Source organism: Periophthalmus magnuspinnatus, chromosome 14, assembly GCF_009829125.3.
Source record: "Periophthalmus magnuspinnatus isolate fPerMag1 chromosome 14, fPerMag1.2.pri, whole genome shotgun sequence".
Classification (NCBI taxonomy): Eukaryota; Metazoa; Chordata; class Actinopteri; order Gobiiformes; family Gobiidae; genus Periophthalmus; species Periophthalmus magnuspinnatus.
This window is the reverse complement of record NC_047139.1, coordinates 5,288,501-5,302,845: the sequence shown is the minus strand read 5'-3', so window position 1 is coordinate 5,302,845 and position 14,345 is coordinate 5,288,501. Positions and strand designations below refer to the sequence as shown.

The 14,345-nt window shown below is 40.3% G+C and overlaps 1 protein-coding gene across 1 annotated transcript in view; it reads right to left on the bottom strand.

Annotated features, from left to right (window-relative positions):
* Nucleotides 1-524: 524 nt before the first annotated feature.
* gabra6b (gamma-aminobutyric acid type A receptor subunit alpha6b) overlaps nucleotides 525-14,345 on the bottom strand; it is a 63,541-nt gene continuing 49,720 nt past the window's right edge. The window contains exon 10 of the mRNA XM_033978867.2: nucleotides 525-582. Coding sequence (XP_033834758.1) covers nucleotides 570-582 — 13 coding nt within the window. The 3' untranslated portion in view covers nucleotides 525-569. The remainder of the gene's footprint in view (nucleotides 583-14,345) is intronic.

Below are 14,345 nucleotides of genomic sequence, written 5' to 3'. Positions count from 1 at the left end.
TGACTTATTTTGATTTCAAGAGCTGCTTTTACAATATATCTATACTATATATCTATATTTGTACTGGGGCGAGACAAATTTAGCTCAGGTCCGTGAAAAAAAAGGGGGGCGGTTTAACCAATGAACCAAAAAAAACCAAGCCCGGAGAATTCCTAAAAGCCCGGTTGGTCACGTTTTCCACTTTTGCACATCCCTTCCCTCGAGTGCGGTCTAAAAACATCCTCTTGTTCCAGCGTGACAAAGACCTCCACATCAAAAAACGTCTCCGGCTTCGGCCTCGCTCCTGCGTACGACATGTTGTTTCGCTCGTCTCAGAAGCTAAAGAAATATTACAGTCTGCAAACTCAAGGCCCCGGACGGGTTTTCTGAGCTCGCGTTGTTGGCAGTAGTGTACGAAACGGGTGCTTCCGCTCTCGCCGCAGCCTTCAAAGAGCCAACTTAAAAAGAATTAAAAAGCATTGAGCTGCATAAGAGAGTCCTTGGCAAGTGGTAAGCGTCTAGTCATTGTGGATTGTAGGTCTGGTGCAGGATTTGAGGAACAAAGTGCTTTCAGGAAGACGGCGTCGGGTTTAGACGGTGTCCCTGAAAGGAGAGGGGAAAACACAATTAGAATGTGTAAGGTTTGTACAGTAGCTACAGGTTTGGCAAAAAATAGCTGTCTTTCCACAAAAATAGCATTGTGTTTGGGATTAGATTTGCGATTTATGCTTTGAAACAACAGGATTACGTTCAAAGTTCACAGTTTAAAGAGGAGGTATTATGCGAAATCGAGTTTTTTCAAGCTTTCTACCATGTTATAAGCATCAGTAACACGTCTGAAGAGGTTTTTTTGGTGTTATTCATGCTCCCACGCGGTAATTCTTCATAAATACACAAAAACAAGATGCGAAACGATGTACTACAACTTCACAAACCTGATGCAATGTGCTGTAGTTTCATTAGCAGGATGGATGCAAAGGGAGGGGAGACTCAGACCTTATAAAACGCATTAAATACGTTGTTTTTTGGCGAATTTAGCATTTTGAAAACTATAAAAGGTAACATGGTAATCTAAATATGTTACGTGTTAGAAGTAAAAAAACAATAAATATAAACTGACAAACAACTACGATAATCACAGGTATTTCCGAACATGTTAATACAGATCTAAACTACAGGGTTAGAAGTTTTTATAGAATGAGACAGGAGAATTATGTTACTTCAAACTGGCAAATGTGTTCATTCGAGTAGCAATTTCGATTAGATTTTGATTCGTTTTGCAGCCCTAATGTGGAAAAGTTTGTATACGTCATATTCATATCCATCCACACATGAAGTACAAGGCGACGCATTTATATGTAGGACAAAGTCAGAGCAGGTGCCTCAGAGGATTTGACGTGATTGTTGATTTAACCGACACTAAAAACAGTTCAAAAACAGGTCAAAATACACCAATATTTATAAGAAACAAGCAAAAAAGATTAAAACTCCATAAATTCAGTGGGAGAAAAGTGAACCAGGAGGAGAATCAAAGTGAAGGAGAGACTGAACCAGGACTAAACCAGGACTAAACCAGGACTGAAACAGGACTGAACCAGGACTGAACCAGGACTAAACCAGGACTGAACCAGGACTAAACCAGGACTGAAACAGGACTGAAACAGGACTAAACCAGCACTAAACCAGAACTGAACCAGGACTGAAACAAGACTGAACCAGGACTAAACCAGGACTGAACCAAGACTGAACCAGGACTAAACCAGGACTGAACCAGGACCGAACCAGGACTAAACCAGGACTGAAACAGGACTAAACCAGGACTGAACCAGGACTAAACCAGAACTGAACTGAACTGAAACACATCACCCAAATGCATCATTTTACATCAAACTGTGCTGTGATTTAGATAGTGGAAGTGTCTCATTTCATTTTCATTTATTTATTTTCGAGCAGATTAATGAACACACGTATACAGTAAACCGAATGCACATTTCACACATATTCTAGGTCGAAAAGAAGTGGAACGACGAAAACTTATTAAATCCCTCCCTTATTGGTAATGTCTCAGTGGTACATTCACTCTACACCCAAAGGTCAGCAGTGCACCGTTGTGTCCTTGGGCAAGACACTTCAGCCACCTTGCCATTATATGAGTACAGTGTGTGTTTGAGTGCTCGCTGAAGACTCTATGACGCAGATAGACAACCTCGCTCTGTCTACCCATGAGGCAGCTGTGGATTCAAAAGTAGCATCTGCAAAACTGCTTTTTAACACTTATTTTGTCGGCTATTTTTTAACGCCGCTGATATATTAAATAGTCAAACTGAAGCTGGATTTCCGCCAGGTTTGAGAGAGAATCTATCGTGTACGGCTCCCGCTGATCTGTACGAGCCCACACAACTTTTGGTGTGGACTCGTGCGGACCATCATCTGCCAAAAAAGAAACAAAAACAAACCAAAAACATTTAAATTTTGGCAAGGGTATGACGCTGCACTTTCATTTACAGTTCCTTCCTGGATGATTTCAATGGGGCGCTATTCCCGGATTCCTCGATATTCCAGAGCTAACCTTCTTAGCGCTGTGTTATCAATCTGGAGTTTGCCGCGTTTCAGCTCATGCCCCTCCGCTCTCCTTCCACATGTGGCACCCAGCAGCAGCTTTACAACTCCAGTTCACACTCGCAGGGACGACCGCCAGCCGCACTCAGCCCCATTTGAATTTTCAATGTGTTCACTTCCTCAGCTGCCAATGCTCTTCACGCTCACACAACCGGAGGAAAGGTATCTGAAGCCTGCGCAGGTCCTTCACACCTACACCCTCCTCTCGCTATTTCCATCTGTCTCTCTTCCCCATCTCTTCCTCTCTCTTTGTCCCCCCTCTCCTCCTCCTCTTCCTCCTCTTCCTCCTCCTCCGCTCCGGTGTTAGAGCAGGAGACACTTGTGACAGCACTCGAAGCCATTGTTGTGGCACAGTTGCAGTTTCGCGCAGAGGTCGCTGCGGTGGGTGTGAGTGAGCTGAAGTTAGTACGGACGCCAGGATTTCAGAATGCTCGTCTACGCCTACTTCACTCATATCGTGTTTGAAGTAACGGTACTCTTACTCGAGTAAACGTTTACCGCTAGAAGTCTACAAATGACAAAAGCTTTACCATATTTTCCAGACTATAAGTTGCACTTTTTTCATTGTTCATAGTTCAATATTATGCATTTTTTGTCTGGCGTCCAGTGCGACTTATACTCCAGTGCGACTTATACTCCAGTGCGACTTATACTCCAGTGCGACTTATACTCCAGTGCGACTTATACTCCAGTGCGACTTATACGGTAGTGTGATTTAATGTTAAAAATCACATTCTATTGTCTAAAAGAAGCAGGAACCTACTTAGAAAACTGAGGGATTACCCAGACATAATGATAATATAAAAGTACTGTATTTTCCGGAGTATAAGTTGCACTTTTTTCATAGTTTGTCCGGGGGTGCGACTTATACTCAGATGCGACTTATATGTGAAATATATGGTGTGTTTTTTCCTTCATTATTCTGCATTTTTGGCTGGTGCGACTTATACTCTGGAAAATAAGGTTTATTGATAATTTTAAATGGTTTGAACATTTGTTTCTTGCTAGTTTCTTCACAAATGATTTTTTTTGTTTGGTTTTTTGCATTTTATTTTAAGAATACCAAATTCTGTGCATCATTTAAAGCAGACCTTTTACGCAAGAATCAAGTTTTTGACCATGTCCCAGTTTCTTCTCCATCTCATCTACCGTCTCGTCCTATCTAGACTGATTCATGCATGTTTGAGTAATCTCTTTCGTCCAGTATTCAAGATGTCCTTGCTCCAACCTACCGCCGTTTTCACCGCCACAATTCAGTCATTTCTGTACAAAAACAAAGAAAAACTGCTTGCTAGCATGATGTGCAGCTATCCATTGGAAGTGCCGACTCTTTGTGTGTTTACTGCAACGTCAGCTCCGCAATTTTCTAACGCAGAAGTCAGCGGACAGGTTTCTTTTATTGAGTCATTTTAGATCATCTCCGAATTATAACAAAACAATCCACAGGAGTCACAGATTATAACGATATAGCACTGTACAGTCGTCCCTCGCTGTATCGCGGTTCACCTTTCGCGGCGTCGCTGTTTCACGGATTTTTTTAGAGCGATTTCACATTTTTTTTACATCGTCTGAACGTGCGTTGTGTTCTGCATCCTGATTGGCTAAGGGACTGTAGACCATTGTCCGTCAGTCTCCTCCGATATGACACAGAGCCCAGGCCATCGACAAGTACTTTTCACGCAGTACCAAGCCCATATTTCAGAAACGGTTTAGACTTAAAAGTATTTTTCTGCACGTGAACGTCAAATTTAAAGCGATTATCGAGGAATAGGGGATACTCTACTTATTTGTCAAACTTTGAGAGTGTTTAATTGAGAGAGAAATGTGAGAAAATGTTAATGCCTGTGTGAGAAAAGTGTATAAAGTGTGTGGTGAGGGGTTTTACAGACAAAAACATATAGAATAATTGTAAAAAAATAAAGCTGATACTTCGCGGGTTATTTTTAGAACGTAACCCCCCGCGATAAACGAGGGACCACTGCACTTTTAAAGATGATTTTAATTTATATTGAATGCTGTAGTTACACTTTTGATTCTGTTTTTTGAGGAAAAGCGTGCAGGCCCATCATTTTAAATCATATATATATTTATATTTTAATCCAATAATTATAAACCAGGCCACTCCAAACACCAACTCACTCCCTAGAAACATATTCAATTGTAGAAAATGCAAAAAAATACGTGACTTTATGTGTAAAAACGTAACTAATACTCAAGAAAACACACTTGTCTGTCTGAGAAAAGTGTATAAAGTGTGTGGTGAGGGGTTTTACAGCAGCGAAACATAGAATAATCGTAAAAAATAAAGCTGATACTTCATGGATTTTGTCTATTGCGGGTTATTTTTAGAACGTAACCCCGACGATAAACGAGGGACCACTGCATGTCTTTTTTAAAATATTTTTTCCTCACACTTACACAAATTTCAGCTTGAGTTGCAGTTTTTCCAAATACTTTTTTCACTATAACTTCATAGACAACTACTTTCTACTAGAGGAATATCACTTCGAAGTAACTTTCCTCTTACTTTACGCGCGAGTATACATTTACACGTATATATTTTTACTACCCTAACCACCTCTGGATACTGTATCTACTCCGCCGGGATGTCCCTTTTCAATAAGATGACGGCAGGAGCCAGATGGAGGTTGGATGGAATTTAGATCGAGTAAGAAACGTGAAACTGCAGTTGTAGCTCGAGGGAAGAGGAGACGGAGAGAGGAGAGGTCGAATCCAACAACAAGACGAAAACGCCGTTGTCTCCCGTGATAAATATTTATGGCAGAGGGGCGTGGAAGTGAATGCTGTTCGCACCTGGTAGATATGTGAGCGACTGTGGCACGGGCTAAACTAATTGACAAATGCCCGTGTTGCAATTCCCATGAGGCGTCCCACAAAAAGATGATAGATAGAGCGCGGCGCAACGTAACGGGCTTCTGGAGCGCTCTATAATTGAATGATCATTACACACAAGTTATGGCTGTACGTTCCCAGCAGTGAAAGAATTGGAGTAGAGTCTGGAACGGCGTTTAGTGGTTTTGATTTATGGCGGACAATAGGAGGGTTGTTTTTCAAACGCCCTGCTATTGGGACGAGCTGGATCTTGGCACGCTCCTCTCCGTCTAGTACCCCGTCTAGTTGCGTAAAGTGTGGGTGATCTCTGTGGAAAAATGTCCTCTGCGTTTGACCCAGCTATCAATGCGAGTGCGACATCGCTGGGGCCACCTGGAAGGAGCAGAGAGTCGATTCCAGACCCGTCTCCGGATATTTTTACGTGTTAAAATGAGCTTTAAAGGTGCAGTTTTCAAGCCAATTTTGACACAAGCTTAACACAACAATTTTAGCTCCTCCGTGTGTCAGTTTCCGCGGGTTACGAGCTGCGATTACCTGCATACGATGAGCCCTCAATGGCTAATCGTCGCAGGGATTTCAGACACGTGAGGTATTTATTTGCGAGTTGTAGCCACGGATCTATCTATCGCTGAGCTAAAATGCTAATCTTATCTTTGCCAACAGTTTGTGAATGTTTTGGTTGTTTGAAAACAGCCCCGCGCACACACCTCCCATGGCTCGTGTCCTTCGTGTGAGCAGATCAGGACAGTGTGAGTTTGTGAATCATCGCCTTTAAATTGTACAAAATCACACATCGTAAGCCCATTTTCAGCTGCAGGAGTCTGCGTATCGAGACTAAACATAGTTGTCTGTGGAGTCCCCGAGTCGTCCAGGTGTGATCCACAGCAAAAGACGAAGTTTAAATCTGTCAACTGGACAAAAAGTTGTAGGAATGAAAACGTTTCGCTGCTCATCTAAGCTGCTTCTTCAGTTCTGGTGAGATTTACAGCTTAAACCACCCTATTCAACCGTTAACGACCCTGCTATTGTTCTTTGTTTTTGGGTCTGAGGAAGGATTCTCTTTCCTAACAAAAATAGCTTCTTTAACTCTCCTCTCAAACCATTTCTTTTCTCTGGCTCAGATCTGAACCTCACTGTCTTCAAAGGAGTGGTTAGTGTCTTTGAGATGGAGATGAACAGCAGACTGTAGTCCCGAGGAGCTCTCACGACGGTGTTGGTACATCCTCTTATGGAGTGGCTACTTAGTTTGTCCAATTTAACGCTCACTGCTCTCTTCACTACACTGAAGACCACTCCTGTGAAGATAGTGAAGCTCAGATCTATGCCAGAGAAAAGAAATGGTTTGAGAGGGGAGTTAAAGAAGCTACTTTTGTTAGGAAAGACAATCCTTCCTTAAACAGGAACAGGGCCATAAACATAATCTATCCCCCATCTATAACTCCATCATCAGACCCAAAACAAAGAGAACAATAGCAGGGTCCTTAAAAGTTGAATAAAGTAGTTTCAGCTCAAACTGGAGACAACAGATGTTTACATTTTCAGTGTAGTTAGCTCCTCCTTTAGACAGATATAAGGCAGTGTCCAGCAGTAATCTGACCAGAACTGAAGAAGCGGCTTGGAACGATCAGCGAAACGTCTTCACTCCTACAACAATTTGTCCAGTTGACAGATTTAAACTTCATCTTTTGCTTCTAAACATAGTTACACATCAAAAAACAGGAGCGCATAAACCAGCAGTGAGCATCTGAAGCCAGCATGCAATAAATCAAACTTGTACCACAGTTTCAGAAACACTAATTCCTACTCCTTGGTTAAATTGGCATAGCAACGTATTATACGCTATGAAAAACCATGTGAGCGTATAACATACAATTTCCCCACTAGATCAACACGGGGACATTGTAATTAGCAGGATCACATGTAATCTCTCCTTTATTACAGCCTCAACACTGAATCACACATTTGCATTCACCCTGACTGTCAGCAAACCACAACAAGAATAACTATAACCTTGCCAGAAGCGTAATTTACACCTTGGGCTTATTATGGGTCGGAATCTGGAGTAAAATTCCCTGTTTTTTCCGGTGTGTTGACCAATAGAGCAGAGCCATGTGGTCTCCATGTGGCCTGACTGACACTAAATACAGCTTGTAGCATCAGAAACCCGTTTGCCAACCAGCTGGGACCCCTCATGGAAGGAAGTGGAAGATTTTTTTTCCTTTTTTTTTGCAAATTTGTTTGGTTCATGTCTTGCCCTGAATGCAGCAATTCATTAAAATGGCCTCCAGTGGCTATGGCTCTGCTGCCACGGCACATTTGCACTGCACTTGGACGGCTGTAAGCTCACATCCACCTGCACACACACACACTCACTATTCTTCCACCAGGGCTTTTTTTTCTCCCCCCCGATTATGAAAGCATCGCTACAAAAGACAGAAAGGGCTCCGTCATGCACAGCCATCTGCTCTGAGGCCAGGTCACATTCACTGAGCGCTCATCTCTATAGAGGGAACGCACGAGCCGGATGTGAGAGTATAAAGTGTGTTTGTATGGCAACTGGACAAGAGGGTTTTCAAAGCGTGGCATTTTCCATCAGGGGTTGTTATGGAGATAGAAATACGGGCCGCTGTTACTTGATGATATGTTTAAAGTTTGTGTGAATCGTGCTCATGAGAATAAAGAATGGGAGGGCATCTGGTGTGATACATTTGCTTAACAACAACAACAACTGCTGTCTTCAGTCGTCCGCGTAGGATCCACAGCAAAAGACAAATTCAGTTCTGTCGACTTTAGAGTGAAAACGTCAGGTAGATATAAGGCAGTGTTCACCAGCAATCTGACCAGAACTGAAGAAGAATGCTACTACTACTACTACTACTACTACTATTACTACTACTACTACTACAACTACAACTACAACTACTACTGCTAATAATAATAATAATAATAATAATAATAATAATAATAATAATAATAATAATAATTCTGCCCCCAGTGGAGAAGCATATTTGTGTTTTGAGTTCATGTGTTTTGTCTCTTCAGAGCCACCGTAGCTTCCATATTGTTTCAGACTTTCAACAGTTCAGTCATTTTTCTCTGTGTTTAAGCTGTAAACTGTCATTTGGCCTCATGCAAACATCTGTCTGTGAGTATTGTATCGTTATAACATGTTCGCTCGCTCTATAAACTCATCTGAGGCACTTTAAGTTGATTTACAGTGTATATTTGCGCTAAAATAGCGCTAGCATGTCTATGGGATTTTCCATTCATGTTAGCATGATGCTAATCAACAGTTTTACACATGTTTTCATTAGTTGTAGCTACATTTAAGCTAATGTTGTGCATATATATATATAAGACCAAAAACAAAACTACTATATGTTGTTTTATGTAGCTCTGCACAATTTGTATTCTTAGAAATATAAAAACATGATTGTAATATGCAGATATTTCTTTGTATGTTACAGTTTTACAATTTACTCTTCATTAAACGAGGCTTCCTGGGTGTTTATTGAAGAAACTGTTAATTATCTGTAAAGCTAGTTCCCAAACAATAATGATACTACTCCTACTCCTACTACTCCTACTACTCCTCCTCCTACTACTACTACTACTACTACTACTACTACTACTACTACTACTACTACTACTACTACTACTACTACTAATAATAATAATAATGATAAAAAACCTTAGTAGCAGAAAAGCTCATAAAACATGGCTGCCATAAAACAGTACAAATCTGTATAAATATGTATTTAAAAAAGTAAACTTTGAAAAGTTATTTTGCTTTAGACATTGGCAGTACAGGACACACTGCTGCAGAATCAAAGTCACCATATGGCTGTCCAATCATTTGATAGAAGAATGTCTGTTGTATCAGCATCTGTCCACAATCAACTGCCAAATTTATACTCGGGACATTTTTTCATCCTTTCATTTTCCCGTCACCCACTTTGCTCATTAGCTCCGTGCGTTTCAACAGCTTAATGGCCTAATATGTTTTATTTATAGGATCATAAAGTAGTTACCAACTTGTACACCAAATTGCGCAGACTGCTGTTTTATCATTACCAAGTGCTACCATATTTTCCGAACAATAAGTCACACTTTTTTTCATAGTTTGGCCTGGGGTGTGACTTATACTCAGATGTGATTTATATGTGAAATATGTTTTTTTTCTTCATTATTATACATTTTTTGGCTGGTGCGACTTATACTCCAGAAAATACAGTATATTGCTAACCTGCATGTCGCCGTAACGGTTTGTGTAGCTCCTGAACACATTAAAACTGGGATGTCTCTCGCTGAAAGTCGTCGGAACCAATGATCGGAGCGTTCAAACAAATACTTCACGCTGATTGGTCGAAACGTCACAACAGCAGAACAAGCTGAAACATCAAACTTTAGTCTTACCCTTCCACAAATACGTTTCCTTTTGCACAGTCTGCATTTACGCTAACACAGGTTGAAGTTTGTCGGTGTTTCCATGTTTGGTTTTGGTTTGTTCGGCGCTGACTTTCGCACAAACCACAGTGTTGCCCCGTGATTGGTCAGTTTCACATCCAAACACTTCAGATTCATTCTTTTTTAACTCGCAAAAATCATGAGAATCCATACAGATATATGAAAACAGCTCTTATGATCAAAATGAGACCACTGTGTACTGTCTGCGTGTAATTATTAAGAGTTTTTATCTTTCACGAACCAGGAAGTAAGAGTAGTACGTTGTTAGCATGTTAGCTAGTTGTTGTAGTTAGCATTATCGTGAGGGCAAATCTGGCTTCTGAAAGTTGAGAAAAGCACTCACTGTGATTAAAAATTAGAATGATAGGACACATTAGGAAAGTGCGCACCAAAGTATTTAAAAGTAGTTAGTCTTAGGTGTTTTTAAAGGTGCACTATGTAACCTTTTGGGAGGAGGGTCAGACGTGTCACTGTGTAAAACTAAATGACATTTATACTGAGGGATGTTTCACTTTTAACTCGTAACGTCAAATAAACTGGTTTATAATTGTGTGTAAAGAGAGTGTGATGTATGTGTTTGTGTGTTATATGTGTAGTGTTGTATAGTGAGTGTCTTCTGTGTATAATGAGTGTGTTGTATGTATAAACAGTGTGTTGTATAGGCACTGTGTTGTGTTTATAGTGAGCGTGTTTTATGTGTAATGAGTGTGTTGTATGTATAGTGTGTGTATAGTGAGTGTGTTGTATGTGTAATGACTGTGTTGTATTTATAATGAATGCGTTATGAGTGTGTTGTTTACCGTGAGTGTGTTATGTGTACCGTGAGTGTGTTATGTGTACCATGAGTGTGTTATGTGTACCGTGAGTGTGTTACGTGTACCGTGAGTGTGTTACGTGTACCGTGAGTGTGTTATGTGTACCGTGAGTGTGTTATGTGTACCATGAGTGTGTTATGTTTGCCATGAGTGTGTTATGTGTACCGTGAGTGTGTTGTATGTATAATGACTGTGTTGTGTGTACCGTGAGTGTGTTGTGTGTACCGTGAGTGTGTTGTGTGTACCGTGAGTGTGTTATGTGTACCGTGAGTGTGTTATGTGTACCGTGAGTGTGTTATGTGTACCATGAGTGTGTTATGTTTACAATGAGTGTGTTGTATGTATAATTGACTGTATTATGTGTACCATGAGTGTGTTATGTGTACCGTGAGTGTGTTATGTGTACCGTGAGTGTGTTATGTGTACCGTGAGTGTGTTATGTGTACCATGAGTGTGTTATGTGTACCATGAGTGTGTTATGTTTACAATGAGTGTGTTGTATGTATAATTGACTGTATTATGTGTACCATGAGTGTGTTATGTGTACCATGAGTGTGTTGTATGTGTATTTTTTCTCTCTGTCCTGTAGACTGTTTGACATCAACCTGCCGAGGGACTGACTGGGGAAATTAACCACGCAGCCAAGCAATACTTTTAACCCAAGGTAAAAAGGAAAAAAAAAAATATCCTGAGACATTTCCCCAGCACTCCCGGCACACACACACACACACACACACATCCACAGCTCCTGTTTGGTTTCCTCTCTGTAATATACTGGGGCTTTACTGGCAGAGATCCTCAGAGGAAATAATCAGTGCTTTCTGCTTTTCCCCATGTGTCAGGATGTGGCTGATCACTTACAGTCCCGATCAATTAATAGCAGCCGTTTGGACAGGGTCTGTAAGTGGTTTAGTCAAAGAGCCCGATGCTCGCCAATGGAGCCGTGTCATCTCACGCAACCCAGCCAGAACACGCCTGAGGGAGCCAGCCTTCCAGAGAGACGGGAATGTATGCGAGAACCCGGAACCCACACGATGGAAAATAAATAAACATCGGCAACGTCCAAATATGATCCAGGAGCTACGGCGAAACATATCAAGGTTTTTTTTTTATTTTACTGTATAGTGTTATGTGTATAGTGAGTGTGTTGTGTGTACAGTGTGGCCCAAAAGTCACTGACACTTATAAATCTTCAATATCTCCTATAATTCTTAAATTACACTCACCAAATTTTAGCAGTAGTTAAACAGAACCTTACGACATTTTGGCAATATATATGGTTATAATTGTTCACTTACACTTGAACTTATCACTACTTAAACTACGGGAAGTATAAAATGACCTACTTTTTAAATATAATGCCCGATCCAACACACTTTGCGTCACATTTGAAATCATTTCTGGGCTTATGGCTCTTATTTGATCCTCGATATTACGTTTTAAGTTGTTTATTGTCTGAGGTTTATTAGTAGTATTTATTTTATTCGGTCGTTACGTTCAAAATCAAACGTTATTTAACTTGTATAAGGTTGTACGTAACATTTCTATCATGATGGAAAGGGTTTAGGCTGAAGTAAAAATGACTTATAAACACTATTTAATAATAACGCACAAGAAATTCAAGAAAAGCAGCATCAGTTCTACAACAAATGAGTCAATATGTAACAAAAGAAAAACTAGAAACCACAACAGTTCATATAAATCATTCCTGAGTCCTGTAATTATCAAAAAGTAATGTTTTATACGGTACCTCTTTTTAAATACTTCTGTTGTGTAGGAGCTTTTTAATTTATCATCGAGGTTGTTCCACACATTTAACCCCTCGAACAGAAACACAACGATGTTTTTTATTGGTTCTAGTCTTCATTTTTTTAATATACCTGTTTTTCTAAGATGATATTGACTCTCTCTGTTCGTAAAACATCTGTAAACAAAGACGAGCTTATTATTATATGCGTTATACATCATTACGGCTGTGCTCAAATCAACAAGATCGGACAATTTAACTAGTTTTAACTTAACAAAAATAGGATTTGTTGGTGCGAGACAGCCCCACAGGAAGAAATCAGGACTAGTCAGGTCTGCGGAGATCACATACTGCCCCCTGTCTTTGAAAACCACTTATTATTCCTTTAATGTCACCGCTGGGTTTGTGAATTTGACCCATGTGACTCAAAGTACCACTGTACAATGAGGGTTCGTTCCTCGGTGCTGCATTTGCTCAGATTAATGTCGGAAGGGTCGTTCTAAACGCTCTGAAAAAAGAAAAGAAAAATATTTAGAAACAAAAGAGTTATGCATTTTTTTCAACTGTCAGTGACTTTTGGGCCACGTTGTTTAATGAGCGTGCTTATACTATATATATCTGTACAAATTTTGTTCAAACGCATGTGAAAAAATCAGGTTCAGTGCTTTTAAATGTATATCCCTTATGTAAATGTAACTACTGATTTGACCGTGTGCCGTTATGTCTCTTTTGCAGCCACGTTATGCAGGTGAATTTAAATGGCAGCTATTAGAACAACATCCAAGCGTCGAGCCTTCACAACACGGTAATTACACAAACTGGCAAATTATGTTTTGTTTTGCGTATTCAAGCTGTTATCAGACAATGAATCGGACATATTTGGACTATATACTGTACAGGAGAACGCACTGTGGCATGTTTATGACAATCCCACAGTGGTTTATATTGCAGTTCTGAAAAGCGAAGTGCAAATTGATAGGCTATAAAACTATTCAAATGCAGAGGTACAGCGCGCATCCACACAATTCTTTTCGATGAGCGTGTTAGGTCTGAAGAAAAATACCACCCCGCATACCAAAACATGTAAATTGGCTGTGTAGAAAATGCATGTAAACACACAAATTGCCAGAAGCTGGATAATGACTTTAACAACAGCGCGGCACAGAAGCAAACCGCACGTACAGAATATTTAGACGCTTTTACCTTATATGGACTTTTGGTTCTTATTACGGTTGCCATAGTAACTCGTAGCATAACTTATGCACGGGCCTGTCATGATAATTATGATATGGTTCAATATAAGAAAGCTGGATATGGACCACTTGCATATTTTTGTTGCAATAGTGGGAGGATTTTAGCCGTTTTTATGTAATATGGTAAGTTTTGAGCTGTAGAGGGATGAAAAAAGGATACTGTCTGTTTAAAAAAATGGTTTACTCGGATTATCCTGTGTCATATTATCGTTTGTTTCTCTTCAAAATGCTTCAAAATGTGTTATCGTGACAGGCTTTCTTACATGTTTTGGTCAAGTTTGAACCATCCACTGGTATTTAAGTCATTTATGGATTATAAGGCTTGAACAAAAGACATTCAAAACAAACAAAGAAAGGTTCAGGCCAGGGCCGGTCCCAGCTTTCAGGGGCCCCTAAGCTGAATGTGTCTCTGGGGCCCCTCCTGGTTCAGCTGATGGTGATTCACATTTGACACATTCTGACTCTGCTCTCGTCACTTTGACCAGTTGTTTTTGTGTTTATCTGAACAACATCAGACTGAAAACATCCAGAACGTCACAACGACTGAACTGTAGTCACAAGAACAAAACACAAACATATAAGGATGGGTCAAGATTTTTACATTTCTGGACA